This window comes from Lepisosteus platostomus, chromosome 8 (genome assembly GCF_059453375.1).
Source record: "Lepisosteus platostomus isolate fLepPlt1 chromosome 8, fLepPlt1.hap1, whole genome shotgun sequence".
Taxonomy (NCBI): Eukaryota; Metazoa; Chordata; class Actinopteri; order Semionotiformes; family Lepisosteidae; genus Lepisosteus; species Lepisosteus platostomus.
Window position 1 is genome coordinate 56793530 of NC_142618.1, and position 18329 is coordinate 56811858.

Genomic DNA, 18329 nt, shown 5'->3' on the forward strand with positions numbered 1-18329 from the left:
AGTTTAAAGGCAGATTTTTTCTCCTGAGTGAAAGTTGAAGAAACCAGACAGTTAATTGGTAAAAATTAACAACTTTTTGAGCTGGTCGTTGGCAGCACTACATTTGCTTCAGTGTCGCTCATTTCTCCACTCTAACTACAATCCTGTCAGCCACCACCGTGTGGGTCAACAGCACCACGTTCGCTGCCCGGTCTGCAACACGCACGCGCACTCGTGCAGCATTTTGTGCGCATGCCCATATCATGCGCAAAGCATAAACATATATATCGAACATTTATCGAACTTTTGTTAAAATTATATCGCGATAATTATCGTTATCGAATTATCGCCCAGCACTATAATTCAGCACAAAGCACTGATTTATCTGCACAAAGCACATAAGACGTGTGGAGTGTAGGCTTATAACTGAAACTATTTTACTACATTATAACAATGCATATATTTTAATGTCTAACTTTTAAAAAAATATTAAAAGGGTCTAAGTCATAACTATTCCAGTCCTAAAATGAGGCTTAAGTAATATACATAGTTGGAAATGATCAAGATTTAGGCAATGTGATACCAATGACTAAAATTATATGCATTATTTTCAAACTTCCTATTGTTCAATTTTCTTTATATTGAGTTAAAAAACAATATAAGTCCATAAAAATGACAACTAAAACTGAATTTCAATTTTAACACAAAGAACAAACAACTGAAGTAAGATCAAACCTCTTTTAAAAATCACGACAGCTCACCCTCTTATATTGCAATTAATAAAAGAGCACTGCTTACACATCAATGACTGCACCACACTGTAAAATCTGATATCCAGTGAATCAGAGATAATCCTTTATTTTCTGGCCTTTCTAATAGGAAAAGCTTAGAATGGCATCCAAAACATTACCATCTGCTACCCAGTAGCTTGGAGAAGGCTTTAATCCACAGATAAACTGCACATGGAAATTAGGGATGGAAAGCGTCTGTGGAATGCATGTTGGATGGAAATGAAAATCAAAGTCTTATCAGACGTTTCTGCTTAGTTAAAAAAATATTTATACTTTTCATAGTAACCTGGGCACACAAATCTCCTGCACCATGTATACACGAAGGAATGCACTTACTGCACTAAAGCAAAAGGCCTTAAGTACCAGGACGCAGTTATTAACCATGTTTACTTAATGAAAAAAATATCTGAAAAAAAAACTTGACTCTTGAGAGTAAAGAGAGAGAGAGTGAAAGAGTTTGTAATTCAGAAAATTCTCAACACAACTTTGCAGTTCTGGTCTTTGACATCTGGTTACCTTGAATAAGACTTTAATCTTGGTAATAAACAGATTGCTTGGATTCCTGCTAAAGGCACAAAATCTTTAATCTATCATCAAAATCAGGATTTTCCAAGCTTTTCAGGACCTTTTTCTTGCTTTCATAAAAGGGCTGTGTGACAGAACACCCCCTATGAACAGTTATACTACTGTGTGAGTGTGTGTATGTGAAGATATCTCCACTTTCAAAGGATGCACTTTCATTTTTTTTATACAATAATGTATACATTATCATAATTCTTCATAAAACTACATATGGTACACCATAGCTTAAAAAAATACTAAATACTGTCGTTTTCAATGCGTAACAATGGGCACATTACAACTGAATGCATTTCTTAATTACAAACTTGTTTTTTATTGTTCCACTGTTTTATTAGATGTGGGCAAGTCTGTCTTAAAACTACTGGTTTACTGAAGTGTGACATTAGAAACGGTTACTATAGTTAAAAATCACTTTGAATTTTATAAATAACCCCACATGCCGGACAACTTACCAATTAATGCCTCAAAACAATTTGCCATTGCATGCCGCAAGTCCGATTCCCGACACAGATCTGGTCCATGAGCATAGAGCATAAACCGATCGAGCTCCAGCTTCTGCAATATCAAAGCAAGAAAACGAGGTATAACAACAATCATTTCCGGCATAATCAAATTGAACTTCCATCTCGATCTCAAATTGCAGTTTTTACAAAACACAATAAAAATACATCTCTAAGTCTGTCTTAGTGGAAATGACAGATGTTACCATGCACGTTTGAGCTAGACCTTTATAAGCTGCCGCCAACATCATTTTGAAAAACAGACATCATCAGAGAGAAGGTAGGAGTAATTATCAAACTAAAGTGGCGCCAAAACTCATGTGACCTTCAGGAATAAAAACTTATTACATTTTAAAAAGAGGATTTCCAACAACATGTAATGGCAATGATGTGCTCTATAGAGGACAATCGGATTAATTTTATTTTATTTACAAGTTAATTGTTTTAAAATGTAGTCTTTGATGCAGGCTCCCTGAGAAAATACCAGCCCATTAATTTGAGTAATATCCCTACAATTTAAAACAGAATGGGAAAAGCTGTTTCTAGGGAGTTATATTTTAAATATAATTAACTTTCATCATATTACTACAAGCATATGCTTGTGCACATGGCATTATAAGAGACTGTGGACCAGCTCAGTTAACAGGCACAGTCAAGGGTTGTAGTCACTAAAGACCTGTTATCCTCATTCACCTACAACATCTTATACAGAGACAGTATACAATGAATTACAATATTTTCAAATACTTATATTTTTCTCTGTTAAAATACTTTATTAATAAAGCTATCCAAGCTCAGATGTGATGGATTTTTGCATGCTTTATTTTAGAAAATCAAGTAGTACACAGATTGTGAAAACATCTTAAATGCTTTTGGCATAATTTTTAATTGATCATTCATGGCTGACCATGATATACTTGAGTGCTTCCGACTGCTGCAAAAGACTTAAATCACACACTTAGTGGAAAAGTTGATTGGATGCAGGATATGAAGTGAATTAACCTGTTGAATGTCAAAACCAGTGAAAATCAAGGAAGAATAACATAGAAAAGAACCAATAAGCCCCACTTATCGAGAGAACAACCAGAGATTGTTGGAGGTACGTGCTAACGTGACAAACACATGGCTTCCTGCTGCCTGTGTAACAATAGCTTTTTTTTGCTAAATTAGAGCAAAAATTAGTTATTCTGTGAAGGCCCTACATGCTAAACCTCCACTGAATATACTTGGGGTTCAGGACTCGGAGATCGGTGAAACAGGAAGATTGTCCAGGCTCTGTGAGAGTTTTGGAACAGAAAATCAGCAACCTTGCATGAATACTGTATTTGATGATAAATGTTAATCTTCTTCCAGTAGCTCTGGGTAGTTTATTTTCATTCCTGACAATAGGAGACACGTTCTTATATTTTAATATATATATATTAATTTGGCATTAGGGTTGTTCCTTCTTTTATACTCTCCAGTAATATACAGTACCGCTCCAAATCTCTGACAATGAATGCATAAGCAAATCACCACCGTTAGTAGTTTAAATGAGTTTATAAGTTACAGTTTACATTTTAGATATTAGTATTGACATGATGCATACATATTAATTATAAAACAACAGTAGGCACTTCACCAACCTTGGCTAGCATGGCGAGGTGCTGATTCTGAACAATAGCCGTTCGATATGTAGCTAAACCCCCTTCTTCAAGATTAGGGAACAAATAATACAGATGAACACTGTGAAGCCAAACACAAAAAAAAAAATACATATCAGGATCATACCCGTTTACATCCTGCTCTCCAATTTTAATTTTCTTTTGTGGTAAAATACATCCCCTGGATGTCTTTAATCAATTACTTCGTTTAGAAAAAAACTTTAATGTGAAATTATACAAAACATTACAGATTATGACATTGAAGAGAGTGACAATTAAAGAAAAAACTGATACACTAATATTATATTCTGTAAATCGTGATAGAAAATGCCTGTGTTGTCAAACTGAGGTAAGACTAAGTACAAAACCACCTAGCATTTTTTAATCCTTTTTTCCAATGAAGTAAAACAAAGAGAAAGATGTTCCACATTCTACTTGAGAAGGCATCCGTACAGAAAAGGCAATAGTACACTGCTGGCATACCTGTGCTTGGCTTCTTTCCAAATAGTTTTAAAGCATTCATTTCAAAGGCGAACAAAATTCACGGTTATTTGCTTTTCTGAAGGATAAGGGCCGGTACCTTGTTTTTGCTGATTAAAAATTTATACTTCAAAATGTACTGCATAAATAAATATTTTATTCTAGCTCCACATAACATTCTGAACACATTGGGAGATTTGATATCTTTTAAATTGTTTTACACGCTGTTCCGTTCCGCAATTATTAAAGGGCTTCCCCTTTAGCTTCGCCTCCATCAAATGCACAAAAAGAGCAACCTTTTTTTTTTTCTTTCTCATGCTGCTCAGAAAAATCTATTTTATTATTGCATATCCATGTTTATCATTTCTGGGAATGGCAAGGAAAGGTTATTGAGAGCAGCTGTCAGATCAAAGCCTAAGATGAAGAGACACGACCGAGCAGTGAACAGCCTTTCACATGATCTACTGCAGAGGTTCTCGGCTAGGGGTGGGCATCAAACCCTTTTTTTTCCACACATTCTAATAACAATAGAAAAGCAAGAGAAGTCAATTCATCTAGCAAAGCAACTCATCAGAGCAGATTTTATCCCACATTTCATGGTGTGAATCAGATGGAGGAGTTCGGGAATGGACTCGGAGATATGCGACTCCCTCCCTGATTGGGAGGCCAGTTCCCGGAACTCTGGAACCCAACACTGTTCATATACTGTAGCTCTGACCATCCAAGTGTCCAGTCAAGGGCAAAGCACCTTCTGGGCAAGGGTCCAGAGTTCTTGCCACTTTATTTTTTTCTCCTTTTTGTTCCGCCCATCCCCTTGCAATAATAAAGCAATCACAGCAACAGCTCCATGTCATGTTAGTTTAAATAATAGTTTAATAAATTGTTTTCCCTTCATCTCACAGCTCACACCAGGAAAACAGATCAGCACTGTTTTTTTTTTTAAAGTTCTGAATTTGGCCTCACCTTTTTTGGATTTGATATGGCTCTATACGTGTTGGAAAAGCATGGTGGTCTGATTTCCTAAATTCAGCATATTGCTCCCACTGCTAATCATCAGCAATTTCTATCTCACACAAAGTGAATTAGTTATTACTTTGGAATGGACAAGTTTTTTTTTTTTGCTTGCTGAAATACATGAAGCCTGATCTGCTTAACCATACCAGGCATGCTCCAATTTCATAATGCCCAGTTAATATTCTCATCCATCTGGTAACAGTTTATTCAGAATCCTGGTAACTGATCCATTTTCACTGTCTTATTAAGGGGACCGTTTGCACATGCGCATACTTGCTCACTGTTCTCCATTTAATCAGCGCTTCGTGATTTAGTCTTTATGAAAAATAAAGAGCAATTGTGCTGGCGTGGGCTACTGCTCTCATTCATACTCCCTCCTTAAACTCACTCTGTTTCTGTTAAAAATATGGACTGTACAGCAGCACAACATTAAATAAGGCAGTAAGGAAGGCTTGTTGTATCTGGCTATCTGTAATTGGAGGCACAGACAAGGGGAAAATATTTTCAAAAGTTTACAAAGCAGCCTGCACCTGTCTTTAATTTTGGCATGCGTTCTGCAAATGATCTCCTGTGTCAAACTAAAACACAAGGCATTTTTATTGATCTAAGACAGTTTCAAGTGAAGCACACTATTTCTTCACAAATCAACGCAAGCGCTGGAAACCTCAATCTAATTACTTGTAGACAAGGGTGGTACTTCAGTGTACTGAAAAAGCAGATGGATAAGGACAGAAAAGTTCCAATATCGTTCTCCTACAAGTCATACCTGGCATTCATCAAAATCTCAAAACTTACCTTGTTAAAAACTCAACAACTGCATCACCAAGAAACTCCAGGCGCTCGTTATGGTTTATTCTGTAAGATAACAAAAACGTCCTTAAGTGCACAATACTGCTGATATCAGATACTTACACCATTTTAGGTTTTGAAGCTTGTTCTCAAACAACAAGCTTCAATGAACATGTAATTATAATTGCAACAAGTTCCATATGTTGAGGATTCATTTCGTTTAATGTTGTACTATCCAATCCTTCTTAAAACAAACTTTGTCATTTACACGTATCTTTATAAACGAATGCTTTTAACTGTCTTAGCCTGGCAAGGATCTTGGCAAACCAGTACTCGTACTAAAAGTACTGGGTAGAAGGTGGGACTGAGATTTTCCAATATTCTGTCGCTCTATTCTAATTGTCCTTCACTGCTAGACCACACCCATTTCCCATCCTCTCTCTGAGCTAGGTATCTCAGGCCCTGGGTGGTTCTTGTTTGGTTCCCTTTCTACCTCTTTAATTATTCCTTCCAAATAAAACAGTACAGATTTCTTCCTTTTGTAAATATCTAGAAATGTCTTGCCCTCTCAGAACAGGTGATCCCCAAGTACCAGCACTGGGACCCATATATTTTCCATATTTACATTCAAACTGGTTCTAAAGATACTTCCTCCTAGGCACAAGCCTAGGCATTCCTCCTAATTTATTCCAATCACATCACCTCATGCTCCAGCATTCGAAAGCCTCCCACCCCTGACAGGGATCACTGTAACCCTGATCCCCTCCCGAAAGCCCAGGGTGCAAGGGGGGACCACACACTGAACAGGATTCCAGTCCATAACAGGGCACAAATTAAGACACCAATGAATCCTGGTAGCATGTGCTTGGAAGACATGAAGAAACCAGCCCACTGGCAAAAACCCAAGTGGAGACCATGCAGACTCAAGACAGAAGGCACCCCAGTTTGTAACCAAACCCAAGACCCAAGTGCTGTGGGGCAGCAGTACTATTCACCACACCACTGTGCCACCCACCTCATACTCAACCATTCAAAATCTGACCTACTTCAGAAATCTTCTGATTTCTCCATTGCCGTTTTTCTTGATCTTAACACCCATTCTATCTTCTCCTCTGCCAGACAAATAGGCATGACTAGCAACTCGGGAATACAGCCCTGCAGTAAAAGGCCGCTCCATGCGAGCTGATATCTTGAAAGTCAGTGTCACAGAATTGAACTTTTAAGCTTAAAAAACTTTAATGAACAGAAGAACTGGGACATTAACAATTGTTATAACCTAGCAATATGTTGTCCTGTTACATGCCTGAATTACAGAAATCAATATGGCCATTTCTGGCTTTTCTATGCATTTACTGCCACATAATGATTTATCATTATTTTGGAACTCACAATTCTCAATTTAATTTTGTTCCTAATAGAGGTATTTTTCAAGAACAGTCTTGCACTGCAAAAACGGAAAAGAAAAGACAACAGGAAATTCCTAAAATTACTTTGCAAAGATGTCATTTTCACTAACAACAAGGACTTAGTTATTACCCTTTCTTAGAAACTCTGTAACTATTTGTCAATGTTAAAAAAACATTTTAGCATTCCCCATATGATTTTATACTCATATAACACAAAAATATTACCTTGAAGGTGAGGGATCATCCTGGCCAAGCCTTGACATTATGTTTATCAAGGTGTTGATACCTAGTGAATTAAACAAAGATGAATTAATACTTTTTGCAATCTGAATCTTCTGAGGGCCAACGGCTTATGACAGTAGCCAACTGGTGTGAATACCACTTGAAAAGAATAAGGCTATGTAAACTTAACGGGGGAGGAAAATAGCAGTTCTAGCCATTGATACTCGGTATAGATCTAGGCACAGACAATAGGTATAAACTCAGTATGCACTGAAGCAAAACGAAAATTCAACAACTTGCCAATGTCATCAACAGCAGGTACTGTGACTGGCAACCTTTCACCAGCTAGTTTCTGCAGCATAAGATTAGCAATAAAACACTTTTATGTGGGAAGTGTCAATTTTATGGTCACTCAATTAATTTAGGAAGAAATGACTTGCATTTTTATGATACTACTCTGATTAAAATACAGAATACATATATTACACCATTCTATTACAAAACTATCTCTCCCCACGAAGCAAAAATCCAATGAGTCATCTCACCTTCCTGAAAGGAAAATGAACCAACGAGGAACTTAAATGTATTTCACAGTTAGCAGTGCAACCCTATCACACTACACTAAAAGTAAATCACTGGTTGTTCGTGTTCTACTTTCACTGTAATATGGACACAACATAAAAATGTACCACTGCATAATTGAAAGGTGTCAGTTACACCAAACTGCTAAAAAGGTTAATATTTTTGCTTAAATCCATTACACCCGAGTGTTTTTGTGCATTGGCGTATAAAAGCCAATATAGTTTGAAAGCTTGTCAGTGTTATTAATTACACATTCTATCATTTGAGTTTGCATATGACATTATGTATATAGAAGTTGTTCAGAATCATTACTTCAAAATAACCTGAGTAATTTATTTGATCAATTCAATGAGGTACCTCTATTGCACTAATATGCAGCAGTTAATCATTACATGTAAACAGCAATCTCAAAAAGGGGTCTACCTCACCTTTCATGAATTATAGAATAAGTGCAGCTTGTCATTCACCATAAAAGCACTGTAATTTTGCTCGTGGTGACTGCACGCTCTTTTATGAACCCTGTTTAATAATACTCCACAAGGAAATAAATACGTGTACAGCACATGAACGAAGGTGAAATCCCAAACACTTGATTTAAATTAGCATTGTAGTCACTCAATATAAGGGTAATGCTCAACGTATTAAGAGTTCTATGAACAAGCAACAGCCACAATAGATATCTAGAATATATATTTATATGTTCTGTTTATAATTATAATGAAATATAGAACTGACTATACATTTATTTTTATATTTTTAGTTATTTTATAATATATAAATACATTCTATACAAATATTGAATCATTGAATTTTCAGAATTCCCAGGCCATGACATCACTTGATGGGCTATATTTCTCATAACGATTACAAATACAAATCGCTTACAAAACAAGCAGTTTTGACCTTGGTCAAAGCACTCCCAACACTTTTGTATACTTTTTTTAGACTCAGAGGGGATTTGTGACTTTGTGATGGGTTGCCAATGTTACTTTAGCACTGTCAACACAAAACTATAAAACGTAATTCCATTGAGAGCTCACATGAACCCCTAAATAATGCCCCGTTTCCCCTACTGTTTCTGTAACCCTAGTGAGGTGAAGCTTAATTTTTTGGCCTGCTTTCCAATTGCATTTTCTTAGGTGTAATAAATATTTTACACTGCATAGGTCCTTAGAACAAATACTGCAGAAAAGGAAGACAACCACTGGTAAATAATAATTAAAAAAATAATTGTAGTGTAAAAACAAATTAATTAAAAATAACAGCAACACTTGATGGTCCCGGTTCTTAAAAGATTGGAATTGACCAACAACAGTAAAAAAATATATAATTTTACAGCACATACCTTTTTTCCTCATGTACATGTGGTGTACTTTTCTGTCTCCGTATTTAGGTTGTCTGATACCACAGTTAGATAATGAGTTCCTGGCATGGTCTGGGTTCATTCCAAAATTCAAGTGGTGACTAGGGTGAGTCATTGCCAACTGTAGATGAAGAGCAGCTTATCAACAAAAGAACTACATAAAAACAGCTGTACCTCCAATTGATAGTGGTGCCATTCATATTAAAACATTATGCAAAATATTGTATACTGTTAGCGGGTATATACTTTGTTAACAGAATTGTTTTATTTGCAAAAGATGAAAACTAATTTTGAAGACTGTCTGATTGAAAATCAAAGGCTATATGACAAATATAGACATCTAGAATAAAAATTGATTTAATTTGATTGAAAAAATTGATACAACATTTACATTATATATGTGATGTATTCATGCATATGTGAATACAGATACACATAATTGGAAGTGAAAAAGACTAATGCCTAAATGAAGTGGTTCTGTTGAAATTCTCAATGTAATATAGAAATATGCTGTCTGGCACCAACTAAAATAAAAAAAGCACAGTGAAATTGAATAGCTGAATTATTAAAAAGGTTTGAGATCTCTTTTCCCCTTTAAGGTGGGGTATTTAATACATTGCGGCAACCAGCAAAGTCGACATAAAATCTTTAAAAGGATTATTTTACGATGAGAAAATCTTGATCTCTTTTCTAGACTGTGATAACATTAAACCCAATCTTTTTTTTTCTTGCTTATTTTTAACCATGTCTATGCAAGTCTATAAATATTACATTCAGATATTTGGTTTAATGCATTTTTACCCTATGTGAAAGAAATTAAAAACATAACTTTTGTCTTAACTCTGTATGGAAGAAAAATAAAAAGTAACAGATATATTAACAGTCTATACAACATAATTGCAAATGTTATTTGAAACAAGCAAAATAATAACACTTTTATATGAATGTTTTTGGATTTACATTAACATTATACAGGTATATTAGACACACCTACATCCCAAATGCATGTTTCCTTTACTTTAAACTAGAGCAACTGAATCAGGTGTTATAATGAGAGATGTTCCTTAATCATCTATAATGTACAAGTACAATGTACAAATATGTAAATAGGATTTTATTTTTAATTAGTATATTTTTCCCACAACACATTTAACACAAGAATGTGGTTTTGAATTTTATTTAAAAAGCCTATTGCCAGTTTTGAATAGCTAACAGAGGGTAATGAACAGCCTGGTATTCTACTAGATAAAACCTGCAAGATTACATCGTACCAAAACTGCTGAATTAAAAATCGTTGGTATTAGATCTTTGAAATTATCATTAAGCTATCCGAAATTCTTGAGCATTGCAACATGAGAGAAACAAAACCGTGCAATACGTCTGAAGGTCAATAATCTTAAGAATATGCGACTATGCAAGGTGAGAAAAATTCAGAAAGCAAGCTGAAGGTTAAAAAGCCTCCCTTGTTAATGCTTAAAGCTAACACTAACACTTCAATCAATCAAATCAATCAAAGTTTACTGATCAAATGCACAACAATACAGTGTGCAGCAGTAGTTGCTGGCAATGAAATGTCTTTTCTACGAGGTCCCCTGTTTGGGGTGGGGGGTGGGGTGATGAAATTTAAGTTATGCATCATATTCAAGTGACAATTTCCTAAACCACTCAAGACCTATCTTTGGACTCTTTTACCTGCAAAAGACACCGTTCTTTGAACACATATCCTATCAGCTTGTCCAGGTGCATGAGGCACTGGTGGTAACGAATGTGATGTGTAAGGACTGGCAACATCATAGCATGCTGTTGGCAGAAAAAAGAAAGAGTACAGCACAGGACAAAATCAACTACAGATCATGATTCACTAAGAAATGTCAAGCAAAAAGCCACAGACTGAATTGACAGGATAAGATTGGTATCCTGTGGGGTAAAAAAAAAACAATTTGGTCTGCTCCTTTATCACCCGAGTCTAAAAATTAAGCCAAAATACATTTACATATTTACATATACTAGCTTTAATTAGCTTCCTACCTCTGAGCTTTCGATTAATTATAAAACTGATGTATTTTTTTTTTAAAACACAGTTTGACAAGTTATTTTAACATAGAGCCTTTAGTGTGGTTTCCATCACAAATTGGACTTTGCATCTCCAGCTACAAAAATGACTTATGTCCTTTGTAATTCAATGAAGCACCACAGAGCCAAACACAGCAGAAGCTCTCTCACTACCTGGCAGACATCAGAGCGGATGCCTGTTTTCCAGAAACCTTGGCTACTGAGCTCCACAGTCACCTCACGGCGCATAGTGTTCTTTTGTCTGATCTTCTGAAGAGCTTCCTACAATGTGAATAATTGATCACTGGTTAAAGCCAGAAGGGATTCTCCCCTTACAGGTGTCAGACAACAGCAAAGACAAATTGGGACGCAGGAGAAAAAGCACAAAAATGAAAAAAATTGTAATTACCGTTCAATTTTTATATCACGTGCACTAGTCGTGTGAGCATTATCGAAAGTCAAAAATGCATTATGCATACAATTAGAAGCACAAGTGGCCTAGCTGTTGGTGAGCAGGAGCAGTCTGCATTACTGGCTGTGTTTCAGAAGGCAGCTGATTATGCCGGAGTGGGCATCAACATTATGGCACCAGCTTTTCAGCTGAATTAGTTGTAGATGATACCCATTAAGCTTCAATTCAACAGGTGCAGCGGTTCAGAAATAGACTTCTAACGGGATTTATATTTTGTATTTTCTCGCCTGGTTGCCATCTTAGTTGATTCAGGACCCCAGGTTTTGTTACAGATTATACAGATTCCAAGAGTAAGCCTAACATGGAAAATGCTTACACCTGAAAGCTTTAAAAGTATTATATAGACTTTATATAGTAGTTGAGAGGAATTTGAATGTCCACCTCACTTGCTTCCTGTCTTGTGAATTATGCCACTTATGACATCTTCACAGACAACCCTAAAGGCTCTCTGGGCTTTCGTGCGTCTCAATACTTTTTTTTTCCCCCCTTTGGCAGAATCAAAGCTCTGGACCATGCTTAAGAACTTTTCTCTCACAGAGATCCAAAAGACCAGCTGATTTTTAATTTATGAAATTCAGTCTCATCTTCCTTCTTCACATCTTGCTTCCGGCCACAAAGCTCCACATTCTCTCAGACGGAGTACTTCAATACAGTAAATCAATACAGATGATAAAAACGGACACCTAGATGAGAGCTGGGTAATATGACTTGTATACCTCTTTGCTGTGAAATGTTAATATGACACACAGGCAGACCAAAAGCACACATCTCATGAGTCCTCTTATAGTTGATGCCCTTGCACAAGGGCATAAATTACTCATTTTAGCTGGAGTGATTTACTTTCTGACAGCCTGCGTGTCAAGCTCTGTATTGCCTTTACAGTACCATTGCTTGCAGCAGTTGAAATTTTAACCTCACAGAAAAATCCAGTAATTGACTGGGCTGCAGCAAACTTGAGCCAGAGTCAGAGAGAGGATGCTGAGCATTTATTAAAGCTCAGGATTAGGAAGTCCAAAGGGTCTGATGAAACATACATACAGTACTGGATAACGCAAGAGGATTTTTATTATGCACTCTTAAGTAGTTACACGCAGATTTATACATCGTTATCTGTGCTGTGAAAATTAAAAATACCTCTCTTTGTGTCAGCTTCTGCTTGTCAACCTGCTTGACTTTGGGACTGTTGGCCAGCAGATGCCGCAGTTTCACGTAGCTCTTCCACAATTTCTGATACCTGAAATAAAGCACGATTGAATGTTTTGAGATGCCAACATTTTTCTGGGCTCAATTTCAAGCTTTGGAAACAATCTGCATATTGTTTCCTCAATTATCCCAACTCATCTACAGATGCCTTATGATAAATAGGTATATACAAAATCCTTAAGGGTGGCTTTTTAAATAAAGAGAATGAGATACTATACAAATGCACTTTCCGTAATGACAAGGGAGCCTTCTATCTATGTAATTATTTCCTCTTGTGATGCAAGGAAAGACAGACTTGAGAATAACTGCTATAAAATCAGAAAGGACATCAAGAGCTCTTTTATGTCCAATTTATAGACGTATTTCATCATAAAGGACTATTTTAAAATACATAAAATATGCCTGGCACTAGATTGTTAAAGCTGATGGATCTCTGAAGCTGATAGAAAGCCTTTTTGTCATCAACATTACAAGAGGAGCACAGGAAGACTCTCTGAGTTTTCCTAAATTGCCTTGATAATATATTTCAACTGGAGGAAAACATTTTATTGTAGCAATTGGACAATACACTTTACAGAAGCTTCCAGCCCTGGTACCTGGTTCCAGCCTTAATCCAGTGTGTCTTCCATGACATTGGATAAATTGAGTAAATAAATTAAGTTAAAAGAACTCCAGACCAAATTTTGATCCCCAAAACTGAAAACCACTCATTAGTTATTTTTCTTATTATTTAGTTTGTTCTGCAGTGTCAGATTATCCAGAGTTAGGGGGAAAAAAATTTAACAACTTGTGTCAGCTTGTCCCTAGTGAATTTCAATTCAAAATCCTGTAATTCTGGAACAACTGTAGGAAGTTTATAGCACTGATTAAGAAAATAATCTAAATATGGCTATTTTGCAACAAAAGGCTTTTTCCATGGCGAAGCTTTACAATTGTTTTTAATAAATAAAAAACTAACTGTACGTTTTTTTAACTAGTATTTGCAGCGTACATCAGTATTTTGTTACAAAACACAAACTTGTCATAAAAACATCTAACTTACTTTACAATCAAAAATTAATATTTTAAAAGTTGTTTGTATAGTCTATTTTCTCCAATGTTTTGACCAAAATGGCCAATGTTTTTGTGACTGAACATTTCATTGCCCCAAAAGGCTTCATTAACCTAGGAAAAGGACCAATTAAGGACTTAATATTGGAAACTCATTATAGGGTAATAAATAAGGAGGCTTACTTGTGCGATTATCAGATTACTACAGCCTTACCTCATCTTAAAAACAAACCTTTTAAGGATTTCAAACGACTTTTTTTCTGCCTTCTTTAGCAGCTTTAGAACTACTTCTGAAACCAATTTTGTCAGCATTTTTTTTCAGTTCCATAGTAGGTTCTGCATTTATTGCAGGAAAAGCAATCCTCTGCAGTTTTGCATCTGACATTGCCCAAGGCACAGATATATACTCTAGGTCCTGGAGGGCTGCTGTGTTTTCACCTTGGACTTTTAATGACTCTGACTCAGTTTTCCACTTAATTGGTCTATATCACAACTGTGTCCAGGTTCTTTAATCGTTTTGTATTATAGGTTTCCTACAATACCTAGTGAAATGCAACCCTTCAGAAGTAGGAGTGAATATCATTGATGAGCAGGAGTGAATATTATCGATGATGGTTTCTACTGAGCCTAGAATTCACGGTTACTCATAGTGCCATATACTTACAAACAACAATTTGAAGTTATGTTCTTTCCTTCCCAATCCCAAATTTTTTTTTTTAGTTAGGTCTATAATATATGTAATTAAAGTAGCTAAAATTTAATTATTTCAATGCAGCAGACAGAAATGTCCGTTACCTGCTAATAATTTCAAAATTCGTACAGGAATTTGTTCTGAGCAGTTTTTGATTTGTTTGCCACAGAAGGAGAGGTTGTTTGATTAAAACCATGAAATCACCTGTTTAAGTGTAGTTAAACATGGTCAGGGTACATTATCCAGTACACAACAGGAGAGGTTTAAGGTAATTCGTTCAGAGAGTCATTGTCAAAAGACATTTCCCCCCCACATTATTTTAACATTCATAATGTATATTACAGGGTGATCAAAACTTCACCTTCCTTTAAGGCATAATAATAATAATAATTAAGCATAACAATGAAACAAAAAGTGTGTAAAACCATTACCAATGCAAATAAGGAAAAGTGCTACAATAAAAAGCAAACTATACCGAGATCATGAACCACAACTCTCCTTGGAAATAGTAAACTCTATCACAACAGTTATGCAAATGGTATGTTGGCTTCAGGCATTACCAGAAATCCAGTTTAAATAATATTTTCTGTGCAAAACCCTCACGAGAAAAATGAGATGATAATATAAAATAATGACTGACGTACTGTGGATCTCCTGCATAACTCAGCTGTGCAGGTCTTATCCCAAAGTGTACAATGATTGGGAAGGTGATAACGTCTGGGTTAAACTGCTCCCGGTCCAACTGGTCAATCCGAACTGAACTGGGCTTCTGAAAAACATCCGTTACTTAATACCAAGTACAACTGAAAATATTCTTTAATCTTCCCAACCTTTTAAAAAACACAAGAAAGTCCCGAACAGGTGAAAAAAGCCGATTACTATACTTAAAGGTAACCGAATATTTTTACTGAGACTAGTAAATATTTCAACATTCCTGGTGAAAAATCAACTGGACATTTTGCAACACTATTTGATAACTAAAAATAAAGGAATTGACAAAGGACTGATTTTCCTTTATGAAAGATGAAATGAAGGACAATGAAAGACTGTCCTTTATGAAAGAACATGAAGGTACTTCAAGGTGCTGTAAATCTAGACATCTCCACAACGGGGCAAGAAAACCTGAAGCTAGACAACTTTTCACAGACAGCCCTTACCATCCCAGGGTTGGTAACAATCATTCCTTTGCACTCTTCTGCGTATTTCTGCCAGTCTAGTTCCTCCCACTGCAGCATGTTGGCAATCTCTTCCTCGGGCACCAGCGGCTTGTTACTTCTCAGCAGATACAACAGCACCTGGTGCATTGACAGCACCTCTTTACCCCCATCTGTACGCAAGCAGAGAGTTTGTCACCACATTTGCAACCGGTTCTGAAAATGAAACTAATACTCGGTACATCCCCCTTTCTAGTTCACCTTCCACGCTTGTATCAAGTTGCCCATGACCCAAATGCCGGAGACACATCTACAGTGATCCCCAAGAAAGCAGTCATGGATTGCAATACGTACTGCATCCCCAACGCAAGTCAAATCCGTTATGTCTAGATCTGAGACAGCAAGCTTAGACACGGAACAGAAATCAGTGTATGCTTGCTTCTTAATGCACTGGCCTTTTTTAACTTTATTTATTAAAAAACAATTATTATAATATTCGTTTATTTATTATCCCTAAAATGCCAGTTTTACAAAATTAAACTATCAAATGAAAAAATAAGAAAATACTAAAACATTAAAGCCACGAATGTAGGTACTTTTAACAAAATTTAACTTCATAAGGTAGAGTAACACATTTTGACCACATGAGGGCATTATTTCTTAGAAAATGCATCACACAACAAACTAAACCATTTTAAACAATGGTAAGTTAATTGGCTCCCAGGAAACTTGGCCCTGATGCGAGTGTGTGTGCACTTGTATCTGTGCGTATGAACTGGCATCTTGTCCAGGGTGTATCCCGCCTTGTGCCCGTTATTTGCTGGGATAGGCCCGGATGAAGCGGTTAGAAATGGATAGATGGAAAAAATTGATGTTTATAGGAAGTGCTCACCTGGAAGAAATCTCACAAAACGGGGCATGAAATGAAATTTCGGACAGGTGGGAGAATCAGTATCACTTTCAGGACCTGAACAAACAACAAAGTGTTTAAGGACATTTGCTTTGCTTAGCTCACAGGAAATATATGTAATCATTTTTAAAAATTGTATAATGTGAAATTGTAACAATTTTAAAAATGAGAAAAATAGATATGGGGCTTCTTAATGATTCAAACATCAAAGTTTTAAAAAATGTAATTATCAAATATGCAGGCTACATTCGCTGAACTGATATTACAAAATGACTGCTCACTGAATTTGTATAATTTTAAGTTTCAGGGTATTTCATCCATCCCCCTAAATATGTAGTACCTTTGGTCTAATATGCATTTATACAAAAATTCACCAGAACTGCTTGTCCTATGGTGAAAACTTAAAAAGAATAAACTAAAAGTTTATGAGTAAAATAAAGAAAATACAGGCAAGGTTTTATGAAAGGTAATTTTCAGTAGTTTTTTTCCATTAAAAACATATTTTGTACAGAATGTTAGTTGTTACCAACTTTTAAATGCAAGAAAAACAATCCATACCTTTGAGGTTCCAGTCATATAGCTCAAGTATGTCTTTAAACAAATATGAAGAAAACAGCTCCAGACCTTTCACACAGTAATTCTGAAACCAAAGTAATAATGACAGAGTTCAGATGACATTTACATGAGCTTCCCAGTAGTATGCTTCCTTCAATAAATTAAACTGCTACATATAATCAAAACAAGGTGATATTTGCAATCAGGGCTGTAAGGAACAACCCTGAGTAGTGATGATGGAGATGTGTGTACCACAGCTGAGCATGCCTATACCACAATAACAATTACAATTCATACCCGGAATTCATTTCTACTGTTCTTCTAAACTCACACCACAAGCTGGAAGTGTGTTAACTCCATGAAGTACAAAGTACAGTACTGTAGCATAAAAGGCACTGTTAAACAAAAAAGTCTTACCTCAGGTGCCATCTCTTCAATAAAATGGATGGTGTAGTCTATGTTAAAACGGATCACTCTGCATAACGGAATCTGCGGATAAAAGACGAGCACTTTAAATGCCTTAAATGATATGGCTAAGTATTATTGACAGAGTTAACATTGAATAGAAACTCATAAAAGCTGAAAACATGATTCGCCAAGCACCTTCACTGGGACTTTTCTAAACATTAAACAAGTTTAGTCGTTTTAAAAGATTAAGTCGGCTCCTGCTTGTTTAATCGCACCATTACATTTCTTGTTCTTTGTTATCAGAGAAAACGGATTTGGGGAGTTGGAGGGCAAAAGTCGCTGTGCTAGCTCTCGTGTTCTGCATCGAACTTGTAAATTACACACTGCCTCACATTCCCAATGCTGAGCTTGTTGATCCATTTCTAATTCTGTTACTTATGCACATCCCATTCCAAGAGTGTGAATTATCCTTTGATAAGCTAC

The 18329-nt window shown here is 36.1% G+C and overlaps 1 protein-coding gene across 4 annotated transcripts in view; it reads right to left on the reverse strand.

Annotated features, from left to right (window-relative positions):
• Positions 1–18329, reverse strand: part of drosha (drosha ribonuclease III) — a 68538-nt gene that overhangs the window by 40612 nt on the left and 9597 nt on the right. For 2 of the 4 annotated variants that reach the window (XM_088643975.1, XM_088643974.1), the window contains exons 10-23: positions 17856–17927; positions 17442–17523; positions 16866–16940; positions 15977–16146; positions 15464–15588; positions 13010–13109; positions 11578–11685; positions 11044–11151; positions 9334–9472; positions 7410–7470; positions 6825–6890; positions 5785–5844; positions 3478–3577; positions 1805–1907 (exon numbers count right to left, since the gene is read on the reverse strand). In XM_088643975.1, coding sequence (XP_088500101.1) covers positions 1805–1907; positions 3478–3577; positions 5785–5844; positions 6825–6890; positions 7410–7470; positions 9334–9472; positions 11044–11151; positions 11578–11685; positions 13010–13109; positions 15464–15588; positions 15977–16146; positions 16866–16940; positions 17442–17523; positions 17856–17927 — 1369 coding nt within the window. The remainder of the gene's footprint in view (positions 1–1804; positions 1908–3477; positions 3578–5784; positions 5845–6824; positions 6891–7409; positions 7471–9333; positions 9473–11043; positions 11152–11577; positions 11686–13009; positions 13110–15463; positions 15589–15976; positions 16147–16865; positions 16941–17441; positions 17524–17855; positions 17928–18329) is intronic. The other 2 variants (XM_088643977.1, XM_088643976.1) reach the window with 1 other exon arrangement.